This window comes from Gossypium arboreum, chromosome 3 (assembly GCF_025698485.1).
Source record: "Gossypium arboreum isolate Shixiya-1 chromosome 3, ASM2569848v2, whole genome shotgun sequence".
NCBI lineage: Eukaryota > Viridiplantae > Streptophyta > Magnoliopsida > Malvales > Malvaceae > Gossypium > Gossypium arboreum.
In genome coordinates, this window is record NC_069072.1 from 3,238,924 (window position 1) to 3,262,172 (window position 23,249).

Sequence of the window (23,249 nt, forward strand, 5' to 3'; positions counted from 1 at the left end):
GTGATTATTGAAAGTCCATGGTGATCCTTTAAGAACCCGTTCCATGTCCATAACATGAAAAAATTGAAATAAATACCTTTTTTCTCCCAAATCTCGGATTTGAACTCCACAGACTGGATACCACAGATTCGCCATCGTGCTTTTCATGGCTGGGAAGTGGATTATACTTGCCGTTAGGAAACAAACTACTAGTTGGAACTCACCCCTTTTTTTTCCCGGGACTAGATCTATTTGAATCCGCAAAATTTCATCCTCTTTTTCGTTGAGTGTCAGATCTGCTAATTCGTTTTCCATTGGTGCAAGTACCAACCACGAAACTTGGGAATCCTTCTCTCAAGCGTAGAATAAAGGCTAATTTTCAGAACACAAGTTGCACAAAGACGAAAAAAGTAAGAGAACAAAAGACAAGAAAACAAGGAGACCTAAATACTCATGCCAGCGGCGGTAGACCTTGGCTTGCTAGGGTAGCAAACTTTAAATGTGTAACACTTTTGATTTCAAGTCTTCCATGAAATTGTTTTAAGTAGGGCTCAGCGTTCGATCGAATCGAGTGAAAAAATTTTCGAGTTGGCAAGTTTTATTTTATCATTCTAATTCGATTTGAAATTTTTTCGAATCAAGTCGATAGTTTTTCTACTTCTTCCATTATTAACTTCATCCCATATTCTGTTCCTTGAAACCCAATTGTTCCTCCTATCCCCTTCACGTTTGTCATCATCTTCCTCCCTAAGCCAGATACTGTTCATCGACTACATGATTGAGCTCGCAAAGATAAATCCCAACCTAATTCAACAATTTCCATCCCAAGCAACATCTTAGCTTTACAAAACGAATCACTATGTCCCAATCGACCACAATAGAAACAGAACAGAGATAGTCGTTCATACTTAAATCTGACATATGAACATCTTCCATTAAACATAACCTGTTTTGTCCTTTTCAATGGTCGTCTAATGTCAATCTGGGCCCTTATACGCATGTAATTATGATTTTCCCTCCCTAGATTTGCGCCGTCGTATTCCAAAAAGTTCCCCCAAAAATTACCCAATTGTGCTACTAATTTTTCAAAAAATAAACCAACAAAGACATCATGAAGTTGTATCGAAAAAGGGGTAGAGGTTAATGGCACTTTTGACGGATCCTCCCCCCACTGTAATCTATAAAACACTAGCAAGTGATTGTTGAAAGTCCATGGTGATCCTTTAAGAACCCGTTCCATGTCCATAACATGAAAAAATTGAAATAAATACATTTTTTCTCCCAAATCTCGGATTTGAACTCCACAGACTGGATACCACAGATTCGCCATCGTGCTTTTCATGGCTGGGAAGTGGATTATACTTGCCGTTAGGAAACAAACTACTAGTTGGAACTCACCCCTTTTTTTTCCCGGGACTAGATCTATTTGAATCCGCAAAATTTCATCCTCTTTTTCGTTGAGTGTCAGATCTGCTAATTCGTTTTCCATTGGTGCAAGTACCAACCACGAAACTTGGGAATCCTTCTCTCAAGCGTAGAATAAAGGCTAATTTTCAGAACACAAGTTGCACAAAGACGAAAAAAGTAAGAGAACAAAAGACAAGAAAACAAGGAGACCTAAATACTCATGCCAGTGGCGGTAGACCTTGGCTTGCTAGGGTAGCAAACTTTAAATGTGTAACACTTTTGATTTCAAGTCTTCCATGAAATTGTTTTAAGTAGGGCTCAGCGTTCGATCGAATCGAGTGAAAAAATTTTCGAGTTGGCAAGTTTTATTTTATCATTCTAATTCGATTTGAAATTTTTTCGAATCAAGTCGAGTTGAATCAAGTGAAATTGCTGAGTTAAATTAAAAAATTGAACATGTCAAATTAAAATGTTGTTACAAGATAACTAATAACTAATTTTATGTTGAAGCATATAAATTTGAAACCATATATATTTGAAAAAATTTCAAAGCAAAATTAGAAAAAAATATTTTAATATGATAAACTTAAACCATTAATTAACTTACTTAGATCCCAAAATTATTATTTTAGAAAAATTTTAAATTGTTAACTTTCTTTATATATTCTTTAATTTTTAAATTTTTATATATTTTTTAAAAATATAAATTTTAGATATTTTATAAATATTTTGAATTTCAAAATTATTTTGATATTTTTTTGTAATTTTGTTGAGAGAGACCAATTTGTTCATTTTCAAAATTGACAAAGATCAAAGGGGTATCTACACCACTCTGTTATTTGAATTATTCTAATTATAAAAATAAACTCGACTTGAATTCAAAATTCAAATTACTTATTCAAGTTGACTCAAAAAAATCGAATAACTCAATTCGATTAATTCATAATTTAAGTTTTTTTCGATTTTTTCGAATTGAAACAAATTTTGCTCACCTCTAGTTCTAAGTTAGATGAAAAATAAAAAGGAAAATTGTTCAAAGCTCCCTACATATTACCATTGGGTTTTTAAATTTCCTATATTTTTTTTACTAATTGAGGGGTTCAGACTCTAGATAAATATTTTCTAGGCATAATAATTTATTTGGTCCTCCAACTTTATAAAAAGAGTTATTTTAGTTCTCCATTTAATTTTTCGTCTCTTTTAGTCTTGAACTTGTAATTTTTTGTCAAATTACCCTAAAATAGATGGAAAAGTTAACGTTTGTTAACTTTACTGATGTGGCATACACGTTGATTGCCATGTGAATGACAAGTCATCATTTAATTAATTTTTTAAAATTAAAAATTATGAATTTAAATTTTTTAATAATCTTAATGGTTTTTAAATTTTAAAAATAATTTTTATATTTTTCTTGAACTTTTTAAAATTTTAAAAATATATTAAATACTGATGTGTTATTCGCATAGCAATCCACATGTAAGCTACATTACTAAAGTTAAAAAAAGTTAATTTTCCCGTCCATTCTAGAGTGGTTTGATAAAAACCACAAACTTAAAAGCTAAAAATAAAAAAAATTAAATGAAAATTAAAATATTGTTTAAAAAAATGAATTTCCAAATTAACCATGAATCCTATTTCCTATAGCGACACCCCTTCCAAAATCATCAACTTCCTCTTTTTTTGACCAAAAAACAAGTCAAGTTCCTTCTCAAATAATATTTTTTTTCAAATTTCAAACCAATGAAGGTCATTTTAATTAAGCAGTGGGCTATTTTATTACTTTAATTTTTTTATGTACTTCTAATAATATTCTCCCAAGTTTTTTTTTTTAATAAAACACAATCAAACTATATTAATCTAATATAAATGAATAATTTGTTACTTTAGGAATCTTAACAACAATTGCTAGCTCTTCTGGGCTCATTCGAGCACTTGTATTGTTGATTTCCTCTCCGATGCTATCTTAGCTAATTGATTCGCAATTTGATTTCTTTCTTTTAGAATATACTTGATTTTTTATTGCTCACTAATATGTAAAATCATATGTATCATTCTAATCAAAGTTGAAATTAATTTAGTCAATTGAATATCTTGAAGAGCTTTAACGGCCTCTAAATTATCTATATTGATCAAAACCTTTTTTGTGTCCCTTTCTTTGGATGAGAGTTAGACCATTTAAATTCTCCATAGTACGACATAAAAAACTTAACAAAATCTCAAATACGGATTATATCCATATTTATACATATTCAATGTATATTGATGAGTTGTGTACGTCTGGTTTGACTATTTTCAATATCTATTTTCATTTGTTTTGTGTTCTTAGTCAACTTTTGGAAAATAATAATAAAAAGAGAGTAAATTATAAGACTTGGAACTGGTCTTGAGGATTCGTGCGTCTTAAATATCGGCCTAGAAAAGTAGTAGATTAATCCATCAATGGAATTTATAAACTACAAATCGCGTACGATAGGATTAAATTTCGATCCAGCATGGTTTTTTTTTTTTTTTTGTGAAATCAGAATATTTATGGTTGGTAGTTGTGATTAAATTTCTTGTTCCGAGCACACTCTAAAAAAATAGACGATTAACCACAAAGTGTATTTCATTTTCATGAGTGAGATCAAATCCCGAAACATATGATAAAGGAATTGATTTTGATGCTTTAGAATATATGGACATGTTCAAGCATGATTTTAAGTGTTTAGATATTAATTTTCAACTTTGGAGGCTCAAGGTCTAATACCCTTTTCAAGGCTTGTATTTAGTGCGGACACCTCCGATCACTTGAAAAATGTTTTTAAATGGTTTTAAGTTGACTTTAAAGCTTCAAAATATTTTTTTATATAATTTTTATGATTTTATTAAAGAATTTTTAAAATTTTAAATTATGATAAAATTTTTATTTTTCTTAATCCGAATGATTTTGTTTTAAGTCGATGGACTTCAAACTTTTGTTTATGATTGTTTGTGCCCTCATAAGTATCCAATGATTTGAAATAATTTATAATCACATTGAATTCCTTCTCATATCTTTTAAATCGATTTAAAGAGCATTGTTAGATTTTGAAATGGAAGTTTTTATAAAAGAAAATTTTTATACAAGTCAATAAAATGTTTTGATATCACCTTTCATTTCATTCATATTGTATGCCACGATAGGTGAGGAGTATTATAAAGAGTGTCAACAATACTCTAGAATAACAAATAATGACTCAATAAAACACTAAAAAACTACTCACAAGTGACACTTCAAGTCCTCAATTAACCAATCTTTTGATAAGGTTAATCATCAATTTAAATGTCGATTTTATCTTCATAAATTATCTTGAATAATATTAAGATACAACTCTTTATAAAGTAGTTTTCCGTCAACTTCAAAACTGTTTTTGAGAGATAAGGATATGATAAAGGTTATTTCTTGTTAATAGCAGCCTTAATTTTTTAGACTTTTTCTTTTCTTGGGAATATATATATGCATAAATTATAATATGATATATGATATAAGCATTTGTATATCTATATAAAGGCATAGAACGGTAGGCCAAGACAAGGGTGCATTAATTTATTAAGCTTGAGGAGGCAAAGGAATATGCAGAAAATGAAGGTTGAAGTTGTCTCAAGAAAAACCATCAAACCCTCCATTCCCACGCCTCACCATCTCAGAACATTCAATCTTTCTGTTTTGGATCAAGACGTTCTTGCCCTTCATTATGGCTCTGTCATATTTTTCTATCCCTCAGACGGTGCGGTTTCGAACGTTTCACAAAAGTCTGAGTCCCTCAAAAACTCCTTGTCCAAAATCCTACTCTATTTCTACCCACTTGCTGGTCAGCTCAAAGATGCTGTAACCATCGAGTGCAATGATGAAGGGGCTTGTTTTATAGAAGCTAAATCCGGATGCCAACTCAAGGATTTGCTTGCTGATCCGGATACTGAGTTGCTTAAGTCGTTGGTCCCATCGACTGATCCCAAAGCCATCCGTTCGACTTTGGCCTGCAACTTGCTCGTTCAACTCACCAGCTTCACATGTGGTGGAACGGCAGTTGCGGTCTCGGTGTCACAAAAATTCGCCGACACTTCGTCTTTTTGTACCTTCATACGGAGCTGGACTGCCATGACCGGTCGTGAATATGGCAGAGTGGAGTTACCGAAACTAGTTGGGGCTTCGTTGTTACCACCTTTGGATACAACACTCATATCCATTCCTCCGCCCACGACTCGAAATTGCACGTCGAAGCGGTTCTTGTTTCACGGACCGCAAATCACAAATCTCAAACTCAAAGTTGCTGCTGCCATGGGGCATCAGCAGCACAATATCACCGACGCGGAAATCGTGCTGGCACTCGTACTGAAATGCGCTGCCGCCGCTGCCTATTCTCATGGATCATCCTCTCGGTCTCGGCAATCCGCGTTGCTAAACGTGGTGAACTTGCGGAAAAGAATGGTTCCACCATTACCAGGAAACACAATAGGGAACTTGATTCTGAAATACGCAGTGATGTTCGATGAGGACGATGTGGAACTCCATCAACTAGTTTCCAAAATGAAGAACGAGTTCGCCAATGTTTGCAATGAGAAGGTGAAGGGAATCAAAAGCAAGAAAGGGTACAAAGAAATTCGAGAGATTCGTAAACAGATTGCTCAGCTCTTGAATGGCAAAGTCAAAGACATCAACAACCCTTATACTTGTACCAACTTATGCGGCTATCCATTTCATGAGATGGATTTTGGGTGGGGAAAGCCGATATGGGTGACGAGTCCGAGTAATTTCAAGAACATGATAGTGTTGCTAGATTCGAAATGGGGAGGCATAGAAGCTTGGGTGACATTGGACGAAGTAGATATGGCCATGTTCGAGCGTAACAATGAGTTATTGGCAGTTGCTTCGTTAAATCCTACTGCCCTTATAAATTACAGCCGCATCTGATTGAGCAATAGAGATTGTCGCATTGTGACTTACGGGCGTAAAACGTTGAAGCCTTTGGTCACAAGGAAAAGTTTTTTTTATTAGCGTTAAAATAGATTGTTATAACGTAAAGAATAATTAAGGTATAATGACAAAATTTGCTCCTGTAGTTTAATGAAATTGTCAATGTGATACTTGTACTTTTAATTTATTCATTTTGATACATGTATTTTTGTTTCGTTTATCAATATGATACCTGACAATGAACAGTAATTAATGACTTCATTAAAAAAGAGAAAAGGCAACGAAATTCTCTTGAATAATACCATTCAACATATTTATTTAAGTGTTTGTTTGCCCACAACCCAACCCAAAAGAAGAAGAAACGATTATCATTTTGTCTTTATTTCCTAAATCCTTAGCATGTACGCCACCATTCAATTAAAAACAAGTAAATTAGTCTTTATACGATAGATCAAAGAGTGAATTAATCATTTCGGTTAAAAATTTCATCCTTTTGTATTGTTAAAAATTGATGTGACTAACAGAATAACTCAATAATAACACATAACATGTCACACGTATCTCATACTGATATACAGAGACCAAAATATAATCCAACTCCTAATACAAAAGTCTCCACGAAAATATTAACACAATTTTTTCAACCAATCAATAAATTATAATTTACTAATGATTGTTTTCGCTAAAGAATAATGTCTCATGCTATTAATATTCAATGAAGTATTAATTTTAATAAATTAAAAAAAAAATAGTAAATCCAATGCGTATTTTACGAAAATGACGAAAATTAATTTACATATATTGTTGAAATTTTGGCCAAAAGTTGGTCTAGAAAGTCAAATTTCCTTTTCTTTGTTTTTCCGTCTTCTTAATGTAATACTTCTACCATAAGTATGGGTTTGGTTTTAAAAGTGTTTACTTGCTGTACAAGTTTTACTCACATTTTAACTTACATTTTAAGAAATATTGCTTACGTGACATTATTGCAATTTTATCATTTGGCGGATTTTAATTGTTTTAAGTAAATAATCAAAATAAAAGTTCTAATACCTTTAATTTAACTTTGTTAATTTATACCAATTAAGCTTTAGCTCGATTAGTATAAGCATTGTTAGAGTGCGTTGAAGCACATTATCCTTTTATTTATGAGTTAGGGAGGGGCTATGAATAATTATAGATATTGTATAAAAAAAGCAAATATGATCGAACTTATAATGAAATTATTCAAAAACATTTTACTAATTTATTTAATTTAAGCTTGGAATTACAATTTATATTCATCACGTCAATTGTACAACTATTGGAATCTTATATATAATTATGTTATAAAATTAATTTCATAAGACATGTTAATAATGATAGTCACTCTAATTTCATCAAAATTAATTATGTTATAACTATTGAAATTATTTTCTTTTATCGATTTAGTCATTCTAATTAAAATATCTGTTCAAATTGCTCACTACCGTTAAAAATTTCATTAATCCACTAACAAATTACTGATGTGGCATATTAGCCATTTGAATTACGACAGATACCAACTGAGCTATATCCCCCAAGCCAAGTGGAGCATGTATGAAGGAGTCTAATGCTTTTTTTATTCTTTTCCCTGGCACAGTTGGGCCTTCCTAGACTTGAACCAAAGACCTCGCTCATGAAGTAAATCATCGCACCTACGGTCTAACCAATTAGGAGAGAATCAATAGATTTTTTTTCAAAAGCAATTCATCATTCCTGATGATTTTATTTTTTACTTTTGACTAAAATATATATGTTTTGCAGGTATATACAGAGCACATGTGCCACTTCCTATGAAGGATTGGATTGGCTCTCAAACAATATAGCAACCAAGGTAAGTTCTTGCAAATTGTGGGGTGTGTCTAGCATTTATCAAATGTTTTGCGGGCACTTATCTAAGATAGACATGCAACATCACAATGAGGAGATATATGACGTTGCAATGACATGACGAACAAGGGACGATGTCATGATGAGGGTCATCAGGGCGTTGGGACAAGGCAACGATCACTTGAGGTAGGAGCAAGGGCGACGTCATGACAATATCTCACCTAATGCAGTCACATTTTAAACTTCAAGCAGGACTGTTTCTTCCAATTGAACTCTGATTATTCTAGAGATATTTTAGTATGATTAAAACTCTAATCTAAGCCTATTTAAAGAGTCATTGTATCTCTATTTTGACATGCTGATCAGTTAGGGTTTTTCTCGAGTTTAGGTGAGAGTTTCTAGTAACTATAGAGAGAATTTTATTTTCAAGTTAGGACTTTGTTTTCGAGGTTCTAATTTGTACATTTAGGTTTATTTCCTTCATATTATATTCTCGTTCGTTTACTCATTTAGTGAAAAGATGATACCTCCTTTGCCTGTGATTTTTATCCACTTCGGAGGAGTTTTTAATGTAAAATATTTGTGTTTGTTCTTCTCCACTTTTACTATCTCACTGTTTATACGGATCAATCTCCAATACAAATCATAATATAGTAGTTCAACCTAAAGTTACAAATTACACCTTCTGTTTGTTTGTGCTGGTAAATGTACATAATTACAGGCATAAATGAAACAATCGAGTTCAAGTGTTCTGGCCTTTTCTTTTTCTTTTTCTTATTGCTTGCAAACATTACCCATTTGTCACTTGTAGTTTAAGAATAATTTGATTAAATTTCGATTTCCTTTGTTGTATTACCTCCATAGCTGCAAAAGGAAAAAGTTTTCTCCAAGTTGAGGCAATTTCTTTGTTGTGGCAAATTAATATACATAATTGGGTATATCTTCTTTGTTTTTCTGAAGCAATACATAAATCTGGATGAATCCTAAGGTTTTGTGGGATTGGAGGATGGATTTGATATGCTTTAAAAATTTGAAGAAAATTTATATATTCATAGAAAAAAAGGTTTTTTTTTTCATTTCCCCAAAATTCATTTTTAATTCATAAGCTCTATTTTTATGTTTAATAATTATATTATCAAAACTTTCATATTTATCTCTTAATTTAATGTACAGATAAAAATGGGGGTTTTGGTATCTCCATTGCTAGTTATAGATAGGAGAGGAGAAAATATTTTGGAATAATTACAAAGAAGTGTTTAAGTTTAAGTCAAAAGTAAAAAAAAAAAAAGTGATATGTGTCATCGTTTAATTGATTAATGTATCACGTCAATAATCTATTAATGGATATTAATGAAATTTTTAATGGCAGTGATTAATTTGGATAATTATTTTAATTAGAGTGATTAAATTGACAAAAATATTTAGAGTGACTAAAATAGAAATCGTGCTATTTTAAGGTGACTTGTGATGTAATTTAAATAAACTCATTTATATTCATATTTTGTGTAACTCTCAAAAGTCATTAAAATTGAAAACTATTAAATTTAAATTAATTAAAAATGAGAATATTTTGGTAAAAAAATAAGCTCGAAAAATAGATTTGAGCAAAAAAATAAAGCCATTTAGAAAATGGGTCGGACATCAGGTAAGGTTTTTTTGGCTTAGTGCGAATTTGCAATAAAAAAACCAATTGTTTTGCTGTTGTTTTCTCACTTTTTGTCATTATTTTGCTACCATTTCACTATTATGTTGCTATTATTTTATTGTTAATGTTTGGATATTGTTAACACTTGTTTTATTGTTAATTTTGCTATTACTTTAGAGACATTTGCTTGTTAAGTTGCATTTATATTAGTATTATTTAAGTATAAAAACTTTTTAAAATTTATTTTCAATTTATTGGGAAACATTTATTAATATTTTTACTTTTTTAGTGTATTTGGTGTATTATTTTTTTTAAATAATAAATTAATACGGACGGGCTGAACTCGAATTTTAACATTTTTATCTGAGCCAAACTTGAACAAAAATTTAAGCTTATTTTTCAAGCCGAGCCTGAACCCATTAATCAGGCCTAAAATTTAATTAATGTTCAGCCCATGAACAACTCTATTGTTGAAATAATCATTTGTTAAGATTTTTTATCTTATAGTCTTAAATTAAATTTTAAATTTATATAAGTAGATATTAACTAATTTCTTTTTAAGGATTAAATTTTTGTTTAAAATTTTAAAAATCATGAGATTTCTATTATATAGGATAAGTTATTTCAAATCAAAATTGGGTGTCTTCTATTGTTGGTGACTACCCTTTTATATATAAAAAGAAAGTAAAAAAAAAATGCAAGCGGTTAAGGAAACGTAACTCTTTCTAATTAAGAAACTTAGGTAGAGTTTAGATGGGTGATTGGATGCGCTGAGGTGTTTTTAGTTTATTTTTTGTCTCTGACTACAATATTATTATAATATCTAATCTCACGATAATATTTTACGCTAATCACAATATTAAAGAAAACCAAATGTATTCAACTAGCATTGCGTTGCATAGACTAAATTTACAAGCAAACAAATCAATTTGGTCTTAAAAATAAACTTCCTAATTGAGTCATTAAAAGATTAGGCTAAAAGTAAAATAATTAAGTTTTCAAATGAGCTTCAAATGAACTGATTTTTCAAGAGAGTATGCGTGGGAGTCATTTATCTCTCAAAATGAATCATTTAAGTTTGTTAATAAACTCTAAATAAGTTCAACTTTAAATTAAATTTCTTAAAATGTCAAATCAAAATCCTAATCTACCTGGAGCTCTTGCTAGCTTTAGAGTTGTTTTATCACAATTTTTTAAACTAAATTTTTAAAAATAAAAATAAAAATTAAATTATAAATTTAAGAAGAATGTATAGAGATGTAACAAACTTATGAAAATAGAGGGTAGGGGAGGGGAAGGAGGGAGAAAATGACGCGGTAACAGAAAGCTGAGGATAAATAAGAAAATCTCGTAGTCTGTTGATATGGGAAAGGTAGGAGTAGTAGAAGGACTCAAATATAAAATTATTTTATATAACCTATAAAAGGGTCACTCCGATTCAGCCGATGCTATTCTGAAATCGACCCCTTTCTTTAATTTAGAGAAGAAAGCCATGAAACTGAGACTGAGAAATTTCGAATCGAAAGAAACTTTAAGGATACAACTTCTATCATCTTCTTCGATTCTTCAACTCCAAGAAGCCGTTTTCCCCTGTCTCCCGCTCAATCCCCTTCATGTTACTCCCTCTTCTCTCCGTTTCTCCCTCAACGCCAAGGACCTCCTCCACGCGCCGTCTCCTCTGGTTTCCCTCCTTTCCCTCGGTGTTGCTTCCGGTGACCTTATCTATTTTTCCCTTAACCCCAATGCTTTTTCTCCACCTCCTCAAACGGTGTTTCAAGAACCGATCCTAATGCCAGAGTCCAGCGCCAATCGAGAGAACCCGGTTCGAGAACCCATGTTGATCGAGCCCCAAGTTTCTCAACAAGCTAATAAAGGAAGGTTCTTGGAGCATTATTTATTGAGGAAGTTTTTAGGGGAAGAACTGGGTGATATTCGTAGCATTCACAACCTCATGGCGATGGAAATCCACGTGATTTTATTGGATTCGGGTTTCGTGTTGTTTGATACAGTTTCAGGCTTGAAAATTGATCGGTTTCGTTTGCCAGATGAGTCGTCTTCCCCTGTTTCAATTTGTTATTCCCTGCCTCAACTTTTGATTGCCAATGATGATTTTGGGCTTAATGTAACTGATTATATTGTTTTAAAGTTTCAAACTTTAAACAATTTTCTCCAGGTTTATGGGTCATTAGTTAAAGGGGGTTCGGTATATAGATTGTCTTTGGATGGATATACGTTTGAGCCAACTATGGGTTTACTGTGGGCACGTTGTTTTAAGAATTACACTAGGACTGATAATAATCAAGATGGGTCTTATATTTCATATCGTGAAAAAGAAATTTTAAAGTTTTGGAAGGTTGTTAAGGATGGACTTGCATTGCCATTGTTGATAGATCTCTCTTTTAAGATTGGATTGCCTCTTCCAGCTTGTTTCATGCGTCTCCCAGCTGACTTAAAGCTCCAGATTCTGGACTCATTGCCCGGCACCGATGTCGCAAGGATGGCATGCGTTTCGGTTGAGATGCGATATGTGGCTTCGAATAATGATCTATGGAGGAAGAAAGTTGAAGAGGAGTTTGGACATTGGTTAGGAGTAACGAGGAACTGGAAAAAGATATATCATTCATGTTGGGAGAGTAAGAAGAAGCGTAAACGGGCGATTACACGGTGGCGAGGCTTCCCTCGTGTCGATAGGCCTTCTTACTTCCCGGTTAGGAGAGATCCTATTCCACTTGGAGGTGTTCATGTTGTCCATGATGATGATTATGACCTTCCTGCTCGTCTTCGTATACCGCCTCTTCATCAATTGCGCCGTCTTCGAAGGCAAGGTTATGTTGTACTAGACTGAAATCCTGGCTAGCTGCTGGTCACTCTTCCACTTGATCCAAATAGATATGGCGTTTTAGGGTATCATATAAAAGACCTGACATGTTTATGTATATAAGAACATTTGCATGTTTTTAGACCGTTTTTGATGCTTGTAAGTGCCATGACTTTAATACCAACTTCTTGTTGAGTGGTGTCAATGGCCTTTTTTCTTTTGTTTAATGAAATGTAAGTTTATGCTTTTGTAAATATGTGTTTGCAAGATCGGTTTAGCACTTAGACTGGTTGCTGGCTATGTATTTTAACCAATCTTGACCATTTTACAATGAACTTATGTCTGTGTTGAAAGTGGAGCATTGGCCATTATCTGCACCAAGTTAGACCCTTTGCCTAAACTCTGTTACAAGGAACTTATTTAGAATATATGCAGACGGATATATTATCTCTTGGTGCATGCAAAAGCTTGCCAGATGAAACTTGTTGATACAAGGAGGAGGAAACCTTGGTGGTTTGATGGTTGACCGATGGACGGAGAGTTGTAGGGAAATTAAGATGACCGAAATGTGAGTATCCAAAGAGGATTGGAGAGGAAGAGGGGAAGAGAGATTTGAGATTATTCACTGAGATATTTAAAGGGTTGTCATTGATCATTCTTTAGTTATCACTTGTTACTCGTGTATTGGTTTCAGACTTTGATTTTGTCGTCCTAGATATCACTTTAGATGTCACATCAAGAGAAAGGATATGTATAACATGTGAGCGCTGAATACTTTGTATATGTTAGGCAAGTTACCCTGATGGTATGAGGGTGTGAGTAGAGGTTATCATGTGTGAGGATTTGGCTGAGTATAAGCAAAAATTTAGGTTTATTTTGTTGAGTTTAGGTCCGGTCTGAAAATGAGTTTAAAATTTTGTCTAAGCTTGATTCAAATAAAAATGTTAAAATTTGAGTTCGACCAGACTCAGCCATATTAAATTTTATTATATTATATTATTTTTTTACATATTTCTTAAATGTATATAACACATCAAAATATTAAAACATTAAAATAAATATTTATGAATAAATTGAAAATAAATTTAAAAAATATGTATACTTAAATAATACTAAGATAGATACATTTAACAAAAAATGTCTCTAAAATAATAACAAAATTAATAATAAAACTAATGTTATACAATATCCAAACAATAACAATAAAATAATAATAACATAATAGTAAAATGGTAGCAAAATATGAAGAAAACAACAAGAAAATATCATTAAAATAACAAAAAAATAGCAGATTTTTTTTGTTATTTAATAAATTCGGGTTGGGCTCGGGTAAAAAATATCTTACCTGAGGTCTAGCCCGTTTTTTAGAATGAGCCTTATTTTTTTGTCAAAATTTATTTTTTAGGCCTATATTTTTTTTCAAACCTCTCATTTTTTGAGCAAGCCTGGCTCAACCCCCATGAACAGGTCTAATTGTGAGGGAATATTACCTTGATGGTACGAAGTAAGGTCTTGAGCTCGTAGTTGTCTTTAGTTTGTAAGGTGAATTTTCTTAATCAAGATTATCGACTTACAAGACTATGTGATGTAGACTTGACTCAAAAAAATACATTTTCACCCTAAAATAAAAAAATAATAATGTTTATTCCCTTGATAGAATCATAACTTTATAAATAATAAAATCATTTGTAAAATTCTAATAACAACAAGATTCAAATCCAAACCTCAGACTAACCCACAACTTCTGGGTTTATAGTTTTCAACAACTCTAAGAATTTAACTTGACCCAATAAAAATGGTTAAGTGCTTTTTTTTTCTTTTTTTTTTTGCTTTTAATACACAAATCCAAGAGAAAAAGCAAAACAACAAAAATGAAGGGCTAATAAAACCTCGAACAACCCATGTTATAGTGTTATTGCTTTCCATAATTGCCAGTCTCATGTCTTTCACCGTTAACTACTCACCTCCGTTTCTCACGATCTTCCCCAACAAAAAACCGCCGCCGTTTCACTTTTCCTGTAACCCCAAAACCCTCCGTTTCAAATCCCACTCCTTTCAGCCCCTTCTTGCTTCACGAAGAATCCCCAATTACCCTCAGGTCAGTGCCCCTTTTTTACAAATACAATATATTTGCTCGAGACTTTTAAACCCAGAGTTTGAAATGTTAATCAGGGGATTGATAATCTTGTGGATGGCCCTCGCAACTGGAGCCGTTCGATCACTTCGGAGTTCGATGACGATGAAGAAGATGACGATGAAGAGGAAGAAGATAGGAGCTTGGATCTGTTAGTTAGATTTGTTCAAAACGTATTTAGAAAGATATCTAAACGAGCAAGGAAAGCCTTACGAGCTATTTTGCCCATCTCAATCTCTACTAAACTGGTACACCCTTTAATTTGTACACCATCTTCTTTTTTAATTCTCCTGCTTCAAGTATTGAAATTTTCATTTCTTTTTGAGTTATTGTAGGTTGGATTCTCTGTTGATGGAGTTCTGATACTGGCATTTTTATGGGTTTTAAAGGCATTCCTTGAGGTAATTCGTCATTTTAATCTCCCCTTTGTTTTCTATTTTATGTAGTTTTCTATTCCAATCACATTCAGCTATAATAACATAAATGGAGAAGCTTGATTTCAAGAGGGATAAGCTTGACTTGGCCAATGCTATGGGAAAACTAGTTTATACCTAGAAGGGGATGAATGGTTCCATGAACTGAAATGAAATATTGTGAAATTGATAGTTTAGGGTTTCCATTGGTTGATTAAATGTTTGTCTGTTGGGGCTGGAAATTCAATAAGCGTGCTCAATTTTGGCAAACTGGTTTTCTTCCGGGTTATCCCTTTTTATTTGCATTGATTCAGCCGGTAGTTCTGTTGACCCCAACTTGATCGCGGAAGATTTTATGGTGAACCAATAAGCAATTTTCGATTTGAAAATCCATGTACTGACTCGGGAGTCGGGACTGTGGGAAGGGCAGAAAAAGCTCTCTCTTACGTTTGAAACTGTGGTCTTGGGTATTTAGAATGTTAGAAAACAAATTGTTGTATTACATACTGATGTAGGACCCATGCTGGTTAATATCCTTGCATGGCGGAAGTTGATTCTTTGTTGTATCGTCATTATTTTACTTGAAGTTGAATTCATTGAGCATTGGTTGGAATTTGCTTGATATGTTATTTGAGTGCTGAGTTCTACAAACTGATCTTTTTATGACACTTGTTCTCTTCTAACATGTTTTGATCGGAAACAGGTGGTTTGCACCCTTGGAAGTGCTGTGTTTGTAACCATCTTACTTATACGGGGGATATGGACTGGGGTAACATTCATGCAAGAAAGCCGTGACCACCGTAGGATCAATGAACCCTTTGATGACCCACGCTCATGGAATCGTGCACAACCGGCCACTTGAAACAGTGTTAAATACAATTTACAGACTTAAACTGCATCTTCAAAGAAGTTTCTTCAGCCTTGAATATGAAAAAGGTGACCGCTGATCGGGTAGTCTTTCACATAGCATTTTCTTTAATTGTAGAGTAACTTATGAGCACGAGTATCGTCTCGGAGTATCTGAGTAATTAAAATAAGGGGCTTTATGGAAGGTGTATGGATAAAAGTAACTCCATATGTTTATTGATTCATATGAGACAGGCAATAAGGTATAAATGAGCCATTTTTGTTGATACTTATGATCCCTTGGCCATGTATTACAGATATGAGTTGTTCAAGCTCCCTTAAAATATCACTAGAGTTTTTCTTTTAGGGTTTAGAAGAATAAATAAAATACAATTACAAATAAAGGTTAAATTCTACTATAGGTCTATGTACTTTGTGAAAGTTGTGGTTATTTGCCATCTTGTTTGAAACCTCCATTTCTCTATTATTTACCGTTCATCTCTCAAGTGTTCTTCGTCTCTCACAGCAAATCAGGTAAGTGTTTTTTTTTTCATTATTCTCGTAATATTGCTAAGGTTTTTTTTTTTTCACTTATCTAAGTTATGTTGATGTTGATTTTAAAATCGGTATAATAACAACTTTAACCCTCAACATTTATACATTGTGTCAAATTTAATCTCGATTATAAAATATTAACTATCAATGTTTGTTTATTATGTAATTTGATTTTTTTTGTTTCTTTGTATCCTTTTCACTTAAAATGCTAAAAGAACAACTTTATCAGTTACATTTGATCGGGAACATATCAAAAATAGAAACACCTAAAAAACCAAGATAATTTTCATATTATCAATTTATACGATGTGTAAATGTTAAGGGTTAATTTTTTTTAGAATCAAAATTGAATTGACATAATGTAAGTGTTGAGGGTTAAAATTCTATGCAAATTTTAAAAAGTCGTCAAATCATTTTCTTCTAACCATTTAAGAAGTGGAAACCAAAAAAGACAATCAAATAGTTGGTAGACAATTTTAGAACTTTTAATAGTTGAGTTATTAAAAAAGAAACTTATCAAAAATTACCAATATAATTTAGGTAAACTACATTAGTAGTCACTTAACTATAAAAGGTTACAAAATGTTTATCTAACTATTCAATTTTGTTTATTATTGTCACTAATTGGCTTACATAGAGATAAAAGCACTAAAAAATCCACAATAGTTGACGACAAAAAAAGACAAAATTGAATAGTTAAGTGATTATTTTACAAATTTACATAGTTCAATGACAAAAAAGAAATTTATTAATAGTAAGATAACCGTTTTATAATTTTTTATACTTTAAGTGACCAAAAAAAGAAAAAAATATATAGTTGGGTGACCACTAATGTAATACACTTGATTAAGGATGACAAAAAAAAAAACCCAAGTCCGATGGATTTTGACCCAATTTGATTCGTTAGAGTCAGTTTTTTTTCGAAAATTCGGGTTAAAGGCAAAACGGGTTGGGAATTGAGTTTGAGGTAAGTTCATCCCTCCTCAATATATTTACAGAAAATGCCACTAATATATATAAAGTTTTTGATTTCGATAAATAAAAATATATTAATTTTAAATTTAAACTAAAATATATTATTTACTTTAAAATAAAAATAAAATAAATAAATTAAATTCGGGTCAAATAGAGTTAAAAGTTGAATTTCTTATTAAATTGACGAATTTTTCGCTTCACCTCGTTACCGTCTCTACCCATGTATTTTCATCCTTCAACGACTTAGGGCGTTCTTCGTTGCTTTTCAAAAGACTTTCGCTTCAAAAGACTTCGGAAGAAAAGTGAAGAACAATGTTCGCTTTTATTTGAAATTTTAACTTTTAGAAGTCTTTTCAAAAACACTTACGAAAAGGAGAAGCTAAAATTTTAGCTTTTCCTCTCCCAAAAGCACTTTTGTGATTAATTACTTTTCACCCTCTAATAATATAGTACTTTTGCTTTTTTTCTTGATACTTAATTACAAATATGTTAAAATCATTAATTAAAAATAAAAAATATTTTTAAAATACTAATTACAAATATTTAATAGTTATATTTAAATATTTAAAATATAGTTTATATATTCTAATTAAATTTTATAAATAATTAATATTTATTGCTTAAAATATTTAAAATTTATATTTTATATATTAAAATATTAACAAGAAGTTATAATAAATTTTTATATTCTTACTAAAATATAATAATATTAACTAATTTAAATATTATTTAAATGTATATTTGTTACTTGATAATAACACGTATAAAATGGACATTTTATTTCAAAAGACTTTTTGACAAAGAATGCTAAATATTCAAATTTTAAATCAAACTTTTTAAAAGACTTCCAAAAGATTTTCCACAACACTTCTCAAAAGTACTTTTCAAAAGCAACGAAGAACTGGCCCTTACTTTAAAACATTCATATTAAAGTCTACAATCTTTTTCGTCAAATTTCAAAATTTAAATTGAGTAAAATTTTAAAAATAGTAAATAGAAATAGGTACACGTTGCAGCAACCCGATCGTCCAGCCACACCAGTCCAACGGGCGGCAAAATTTAAAAACTAAAAAAAATGGCAAATGCAACTAACCATGGTTACAACGTTAGTTAGTAAAAACCCAATCATATTCTGCCACACCAACAATACAACCTGTTCTGCCCTAGTTTAACCACAGCACCACCCTCAAATACCTGCAATTGTCTCGCACGCTCCCAATATAAATATCCATATCCATTCCATCCTTTAGAACCACCGCATTTCAAATTGTTATCTCTGAAGGTGTCTTAATAAACGCCTTCGATTTACTTTCGATTTCCATTTACTTCTCTATTGCTACGTTTTTGAATTTTTAGTGAGCGAAAATGAGAGAGTGCATTTCAGTCCACATCGGTCAGGCTGGTATTCAAGTCGGAAATGCCTGCTGGGAACTTTACTGCCTTGAACATGGAATCCAGGTATCTCTTTTTATTTTGATTCAGATCTATATTATTCGATTCTCTATGTCAATGTATGTAACTTCACTTCGTTTAGATCTGCTTAGATCCGTTGCATATTTTAGTTATTTGTTTGATTTTCTATTAGATCTGAGAATTTTAGGTCTTCGATCGTCGTGTTTGGCCTTGTTTTCTATCAGATCTGGAAATGCTAGTGGTTTTTAGGTTTTCGCTTCAGATTTGGACTAAAGTTTTGTAGTATTGAAAATTGTCTTACGCTTTCCTTAGAACAGTTTGGAGGCTTTATTAGATTGTTGCCATTTATCTTTGGAATGTAAGGTTTGGTGAGTAAATAACGAGTGGTTGTGTGTGTGTTAACAGCCTGATGGCCAGATGCCAAGTGACAAGACTGTCGGAGGAGGTGATGATGCTTTTAACACCTTTTTCAGTGAAACTGGTGCTGGAAAGCACGTCCCTCGTGCTGTCTTTGTGGATCTTGAGCCTACTGTTATTGATGAAGTGAGGACTGGTACTTACCGTCAGCTTTTCCACCCTGAGCAACTCATCAGCGGCAAGGAAGACGCTGCCAACAACTTCGCTCGTGGCCACTACACTAGTAAATTCTTTTAACCTTATTTCATTAATCACTTCATATGTCTACGATTTGTTTATTTGTTTTACTGGAACTAACGATTAGTTGTTCACTTGTTTCAGTTGGCAAAGAGATCGTTGACTTGTGCTTGGACCGTATCAGGAAGCTTGCTGATAACTGTACCGGCCTTCAAGGTTTCCTTGTTTTCAACGCTGTTGGTGGAGGCACTGGATCTGGTCTTGGCTCCCTCCTTTTGGAGCGTTTGTCTGTTGATTATGGCAAGAAATCCAAGTTGGGTTTCACTGTCTACCCATCACCCCAGGTCTCCACATCTGTTGTTGAGCCCTACAACAGTGTCCTCTCAACTCACTCCCTTTTGGAGCACACTGATGTGGCTGTTCTTCTTGACAATGAGGCTATCTATGACATTTGCAGGCGCTCTCTTGACATTGAGCGACCCACTTACACCAATCTTAACCGTCTTGTCTCCCAGGTAACATAAAATCCTTGCATTTATTATGTGTTTTTGTTGTCTTCACCGTAATAGGTTGCCTTAACATGTCAATTCTCTTGTGATTCAGGTGATCTCCTCTTTGACTGCTTCACTTAGGTTCGATGGTGCCTTGAACGTGGATGTAACAGAATTCCAGACCAACTTGGTCCCTTACCCAAGAATACACTTCATGCTTTCTTCATACGCTCCAGTCATCTCCGCTGAGAAGGCTTACCATGAGCAGCTATCAGTTGCTGAAATCACCAATAGTGCCTTTGAGCCCTCATCTATGATGGCCAAGTGTGATCCTCGCCATGGCAAGTATATGGCTTGCTGTTTGATGTACCGTGGTGATGTTGTGCCCAAGGATGTCAATGCTGCTGTTGCCACCATCAAGACCAAGAGAACTATTCAATTCGTTGACTGGTGCCCAACTGGATTCAAGTGTGGTATCAACTACCAGCCACCGACTGTCGTTCCTGGTGGTGATCTTGCTAAGGTCCAGAGAGCCGTTTGCATGATTTCCAACTCAACCAGCGTTGCTGAGGTGTTCTCCCGCATTGACCACAAGTTTGATCTCATGTATGCCAAGCGTGCCTTTGTTCACTGGTACGTGGGTGAGGGTATGGAAGAAGGAGAATTCTCGGAAGCTCGTGAGGACCTTGCTGCACTTGAGAAGGATTATGAAGAAGTCGGTGCTGAGTCAGGCGAGGGTGATGAGGAAGGTGAAGATGAGTACTAAATAAGTAATGTTTGAGTGGAGGGCTTGCATTTTGCTACCCAATGATTTGTTTCCTTTTATCGTGTGTTTTTGCTTATTCTATTGTGTGAACTTCGACTCTTCTAAGCTTTGTTCAAGACTATATGGACTGCAATAGATTTGACGAGTAGTTCGGCTAAGTTTCTAGTGTTCCATTGCTGAAAAGAATTTAAACTAGTTGAACCCATGCATGTGACTATAAAAACAATGGTAACAAATATAAAGTCATCTATATGTAATTGAGGCCAAATTGACCGGGAATTGTCCCAGTAAAAACAGTAAGGAAGATACTGAGCCATCGCATGAAGTTCCTGCTGATATTTGTATTTACAAAGATAACAGGAGGTGAAGGAAATATGACAATATAAACCTGTTATTTAAACCCCAAGAATTTTGTTGTATGGTGGTAACACTTGTCCTTCAATTTACATGAGGGGCAGTTTGAGAAATCCTTTCATCTTCCAGAAGTGTATAAGGATCTATGTATTGCGGTGGCGAAACGGGTGTCTTACTTCCATCGTGAATGAAAGATGGTCCGAAATACTGCCCATGGGAAAATTATCAGCACATTACAAATACTACAGCGCATGATGACAGGGAGCTTCTTTGTTCTTCCTAAAGCTAAAACTGAAAAGTGGAAGAAAGGGAGCTTACAAGGTAGAGAGCAGAAAAGAATGCTATAGTTGAAAGGATGAAAGGCCAGAAGCTGAGGAAGAAAGTCCCTCCTAGTGTTAGCAACAGTTTAGCCCGCGGAACCAGCCCCTGAACAACGATTATATATATAAGTTCAATTGCCATCTCACATATCCTTGCATTCACAAATTAAATGAAATCATGCACATTACTTGAAGTAAAGAGATAACGAATAAACACATCAAATATTCACAAGACAGACAGTTTTATGTGAACAAATTACTATGAAATGAAAGTAAAAACAAAGAGATGATGTTCTTGTTGGTTCCATAACATTCTCCGAACATAAGATAGAGAAATCTAGTTCCTTGAAATGTTTAATAACAATACCAAAAATGTATGATATCATCTATATAAAAGTTCATTGAAACAAAGTCCAAGATCTAGATCATTCAGATTATGAAGCTACCATCACAATTCATACGGTACATAATTGTGCTTAAGGTTTGAAATGAACATAAGCAAGATTGTTAAATGAGGTCAAACCAAGGCACACCAGCATGCAAAATCATTGAGTAAATAGAAAAAAAGCAATAAACCTCAAGGCCTTCACTATTCAATTCCATGGATCGTTCCCTTTGATTAGATAAGCTTTGATCAAATTCAGTTGACACAACATTCCTTTTGGAGACACTTCCCCTTTCTTCCCCTACTTTCATCTCCTCATCTAATCCATAATTGGTATTTTTAGCATCCTCTACCAGTGAAGTTGGTGTCATCCCCCTCCTCTTCAACTCCTTCATAAACAGTGACTCAGGTGACTCTTCACCTAATTCAAAACGAAACCCATAAAAATACAATTTTATAAGCACCCAATGAACCAAAATTTCAACTTATTTTTGAAGGACTTGACTTGGGTTAGTTTCAGAATTTTTTATACAACTAAAATGAGTAAAAAAAAAAAAGAATCTTTAGAAATGGAAGAACATACCATTGTTTTTGTTGTCACCATCTTGAGTTGCACAACGAATAATAGATCTTTGGCTGTGCAAGGACTTGAAGCCTCTACAACTATTGAAGTTGAGAAGTTTGTTCCTGGAATCAGATTTTCCCGGAAAATTTGAGTGGGAAATGGAAATGGAAGAAAACACAGGGTTCAACATCTGTAGAGAAGCCATTTTTATTTTATTTTTCCCCTTAATATCTCTGCATTAAAATCTTAAACAAGTAATCATAAATAGAAACATAATTTTCAATTTTTTTCAAGAAATTTAGATTATTTATTATAGCTAATTGCTTTTCTGGGTTGAGTGAATAAATGGGAAAGAATTTATTTATTTATTTATTTGGTAAATTATTGCGTGGAGAGCAGAGGAAGCAAAGCAAATTACAACTTTAACAAGTAGCGAGAAGAAAGGCGATGGTGGTGGGCGTAACCGAGTGAGCGTAAATTAGAGCGGGAGAGGTTTCGGTTGCTAATGTACGCGGCAAAGAGGTGTGCGGTTGGGCTTCGTGGTTATCGACAGTTGTGGTTCCCAATTCAGTGTTAAAGACCTCTCAGTGGGGCCCATTTTTTTATTTATATGTTATGATGTTGGGAGTGAAATAAATATTAATTTAATTAAGAAAATTTTAACTATTCACATTTTCAAAATTCGATAAATAATTTAATTAGTTCGATTACGAATTTTATCAGATCTATTTATATAATTTGATTAAATAAATTATTAAAAATAATTAAAATACAAAAAGATTTGTTTAATTGGTCCGATCATCAGTTC

General features: G+C 33.1%; 5 protein-coding genes across 5 annotated transcripts; 4 read left to right on the plus strand and 1 right to left on the minus strand.

Moving 5' to 3' along the window:
- Window positions 1–4,987: 4,987 nt before the first annotated feature.
- Window positions 4,988–6,316, plus strand: LOC108475510 (salutaridinol 7-O-acetyltransferase-like). The gene has a single exon (XM_017777481.2). It carries the CDS (start codon window positions 4,988–4,990, stop codon window positions 6,314–6,316), a length of 1,329 nt encoding a protein of 442 aa, XP_017632970.2.
- Window positions 6,317–11,069: 4,753 nt separating this feature from the next.
- On the plus strand, window positions 11,070–12,983 carry LOC108474792 (F-box protein SKIP22-like). Its single transcript, XM_017776810.2, has one exon. It carries the CDS (start codon window positions 11,305–11,307, stop codon window positions 12,655–12,657), a length of 1,353 nt encoding a protein of 450 aa, XP_017632299.1. The 5' UTR covers window positions 11,070–11,304; the 3' UTR covers window positions 12,658–12,983.
- A 1,352-nt stretch (window positions 12,984–14,335) lies between these two features.
- On the plus strand, window positions 14,336–16,493 carry LOC108475424 (uncharacterized). Its single transcript, XM_017777383.2, has 4 exons — window positions 14,336–14,728; window positions 14,803–15,012; window positions 15,100–15,165; window positions 15,881–16,493. The coding sequence occupies exons 1-4, from the start codon at window positions 14,426–14,428 to the stop codon at window positions 16,037–16,039; spliced, it is 738 nt and encodes a 245-aa protein (XP_017632872.2). The 5' UTR covers window positions 14,336–14,425; the 3' UTR covers window positions 16,040–16,493.
- Window positions 16,494–18,708: 2,215 nt separating this feature from the next.
- Window positions 18,709–20,975, plus strand: LOC108475898 (tubulin alpha-4 chain-like). The gene is made up of 4 exons (XM_017777875.2): window positions 18,709–19,011; window positions 19,372–19,606; window positions 19,705–20,075; window positions 20,164–20,975. Exons 1-4 carry the CDS (start codon window positions 18,919–18,921, stop codon window positions 20,815–20,817), a joined length of 1,353 nt encoding a protein of 450 aa, XP_017633364.1. The 5' UTR covers window positions 18,709–18,918; the 3' UTR covers window positions 20,818–20,975.
- On the minus strand, window positions 20,651–22,970 carry LOC108475899 (uncharacterized). Its single transcript, XM_017777877.2, has 4 exons — window positions 22,460–22,970; window positions 22,068–22,297; window positions 21,490–21,597; window positions 20,651–21,378 (listed from the first exon to the last, which is right to left on the minus strand). Exons 1-4 carry the CDS (start codon window positions 22,644–22,646, stop codon window positions 21,256–21,258), a joined length of 648 nt encoding a protein of 215 aa, XP_017633366.1. The 5' UTR covers window positions 22,647–22,970; the 3' UTR covers window positions 20,651–21,255.
- Between the last annotated feature and the right edge of the window lie 279 nt (window positions 22,971–23,249).

Excerpts from the sequence above, each read along its gene's own strand:
- LOC108475510 (XM_017777481.2), top strand. The coding sequence starts at position 4,988 with ATGAAGGTTGAAGTTGTCTCAAGAAAAACCATCAAACCCTCCATTCCC.
- LOC108475424 (XM_017777383.2), top strand. The coding sequence starts at position 14,426 with ATGGTTAAGTGCTTTTTTTTTCTTTTTTTTTTTGCTTTTAATACACAA. Across the intron at positions 15,013-15,099 it reads TCTCAATCTCTACTAAACTG|GTTGGATTCTCTGTTGATGG; the intron begins GTACACCCTTTA and ends GAGTTATTGTAG. Across the intron at positions 15,166-15,880 it reads TTTTAAAGGCATTCCTTGAG|GTGGTTTGCACCCTTGGAAG; the intron begins GTAATTCGTCAT and ends GATCGGAAACAG.
- LOC108475898 (XM_017777875.2), top strand. The coding sequence starts at position 18,919 with ATGAGAGAGTGCATTTCAGTCCACATCGGTCAGGCTGGTATTCAAGTC. Across the intron at positions 19,607-19,704 it reads CGCTCGTGGCCACTACACTA|TTGGCAAAGAGATCGTTGAC; the intron begins GTAAATTCTTTT and ends CACTTGTTTCAG. Across the intron at positions 20,076-20,163 it reads TTAACCGTCTTGTCTCCCAG|GTGATCTCCTCTTTGACTGC; the intron begins GTAACATAAAAT and ends CTTGTGATTCAG.
- LOC108475899 (XM_017777877.2), bottom strand. The coding sequence starts at position 22,646 with ATGGCTTCTCTACAGATGTTGAACCCTGTGTTTTCTTCCATTTCCATT. Across the intron at positions 21,598-22,067 it reads TGAATAGTGAAGGCCTTGAG|GGGCTGGTTCCGCGGGCTAA; the intron begins GTTTATTGCTTT and ends ATCGTTGTTCAG. Across the intron at positions 21,379-21,489 it reads TCTTTTCTGCTCTCTACCTT|TATTTCGGACCATCTTTCAT; the intron begins GTAAGCTCCCTT and ends TCCCATGGGCAG.
- LOC108474792 (XM_017776810.2), top strand. The coding sequence starts at position 11,305 with ATGAAACTGAGACTGAGAAATTTCGAATCGAAAGAAACTTTAAGGATA.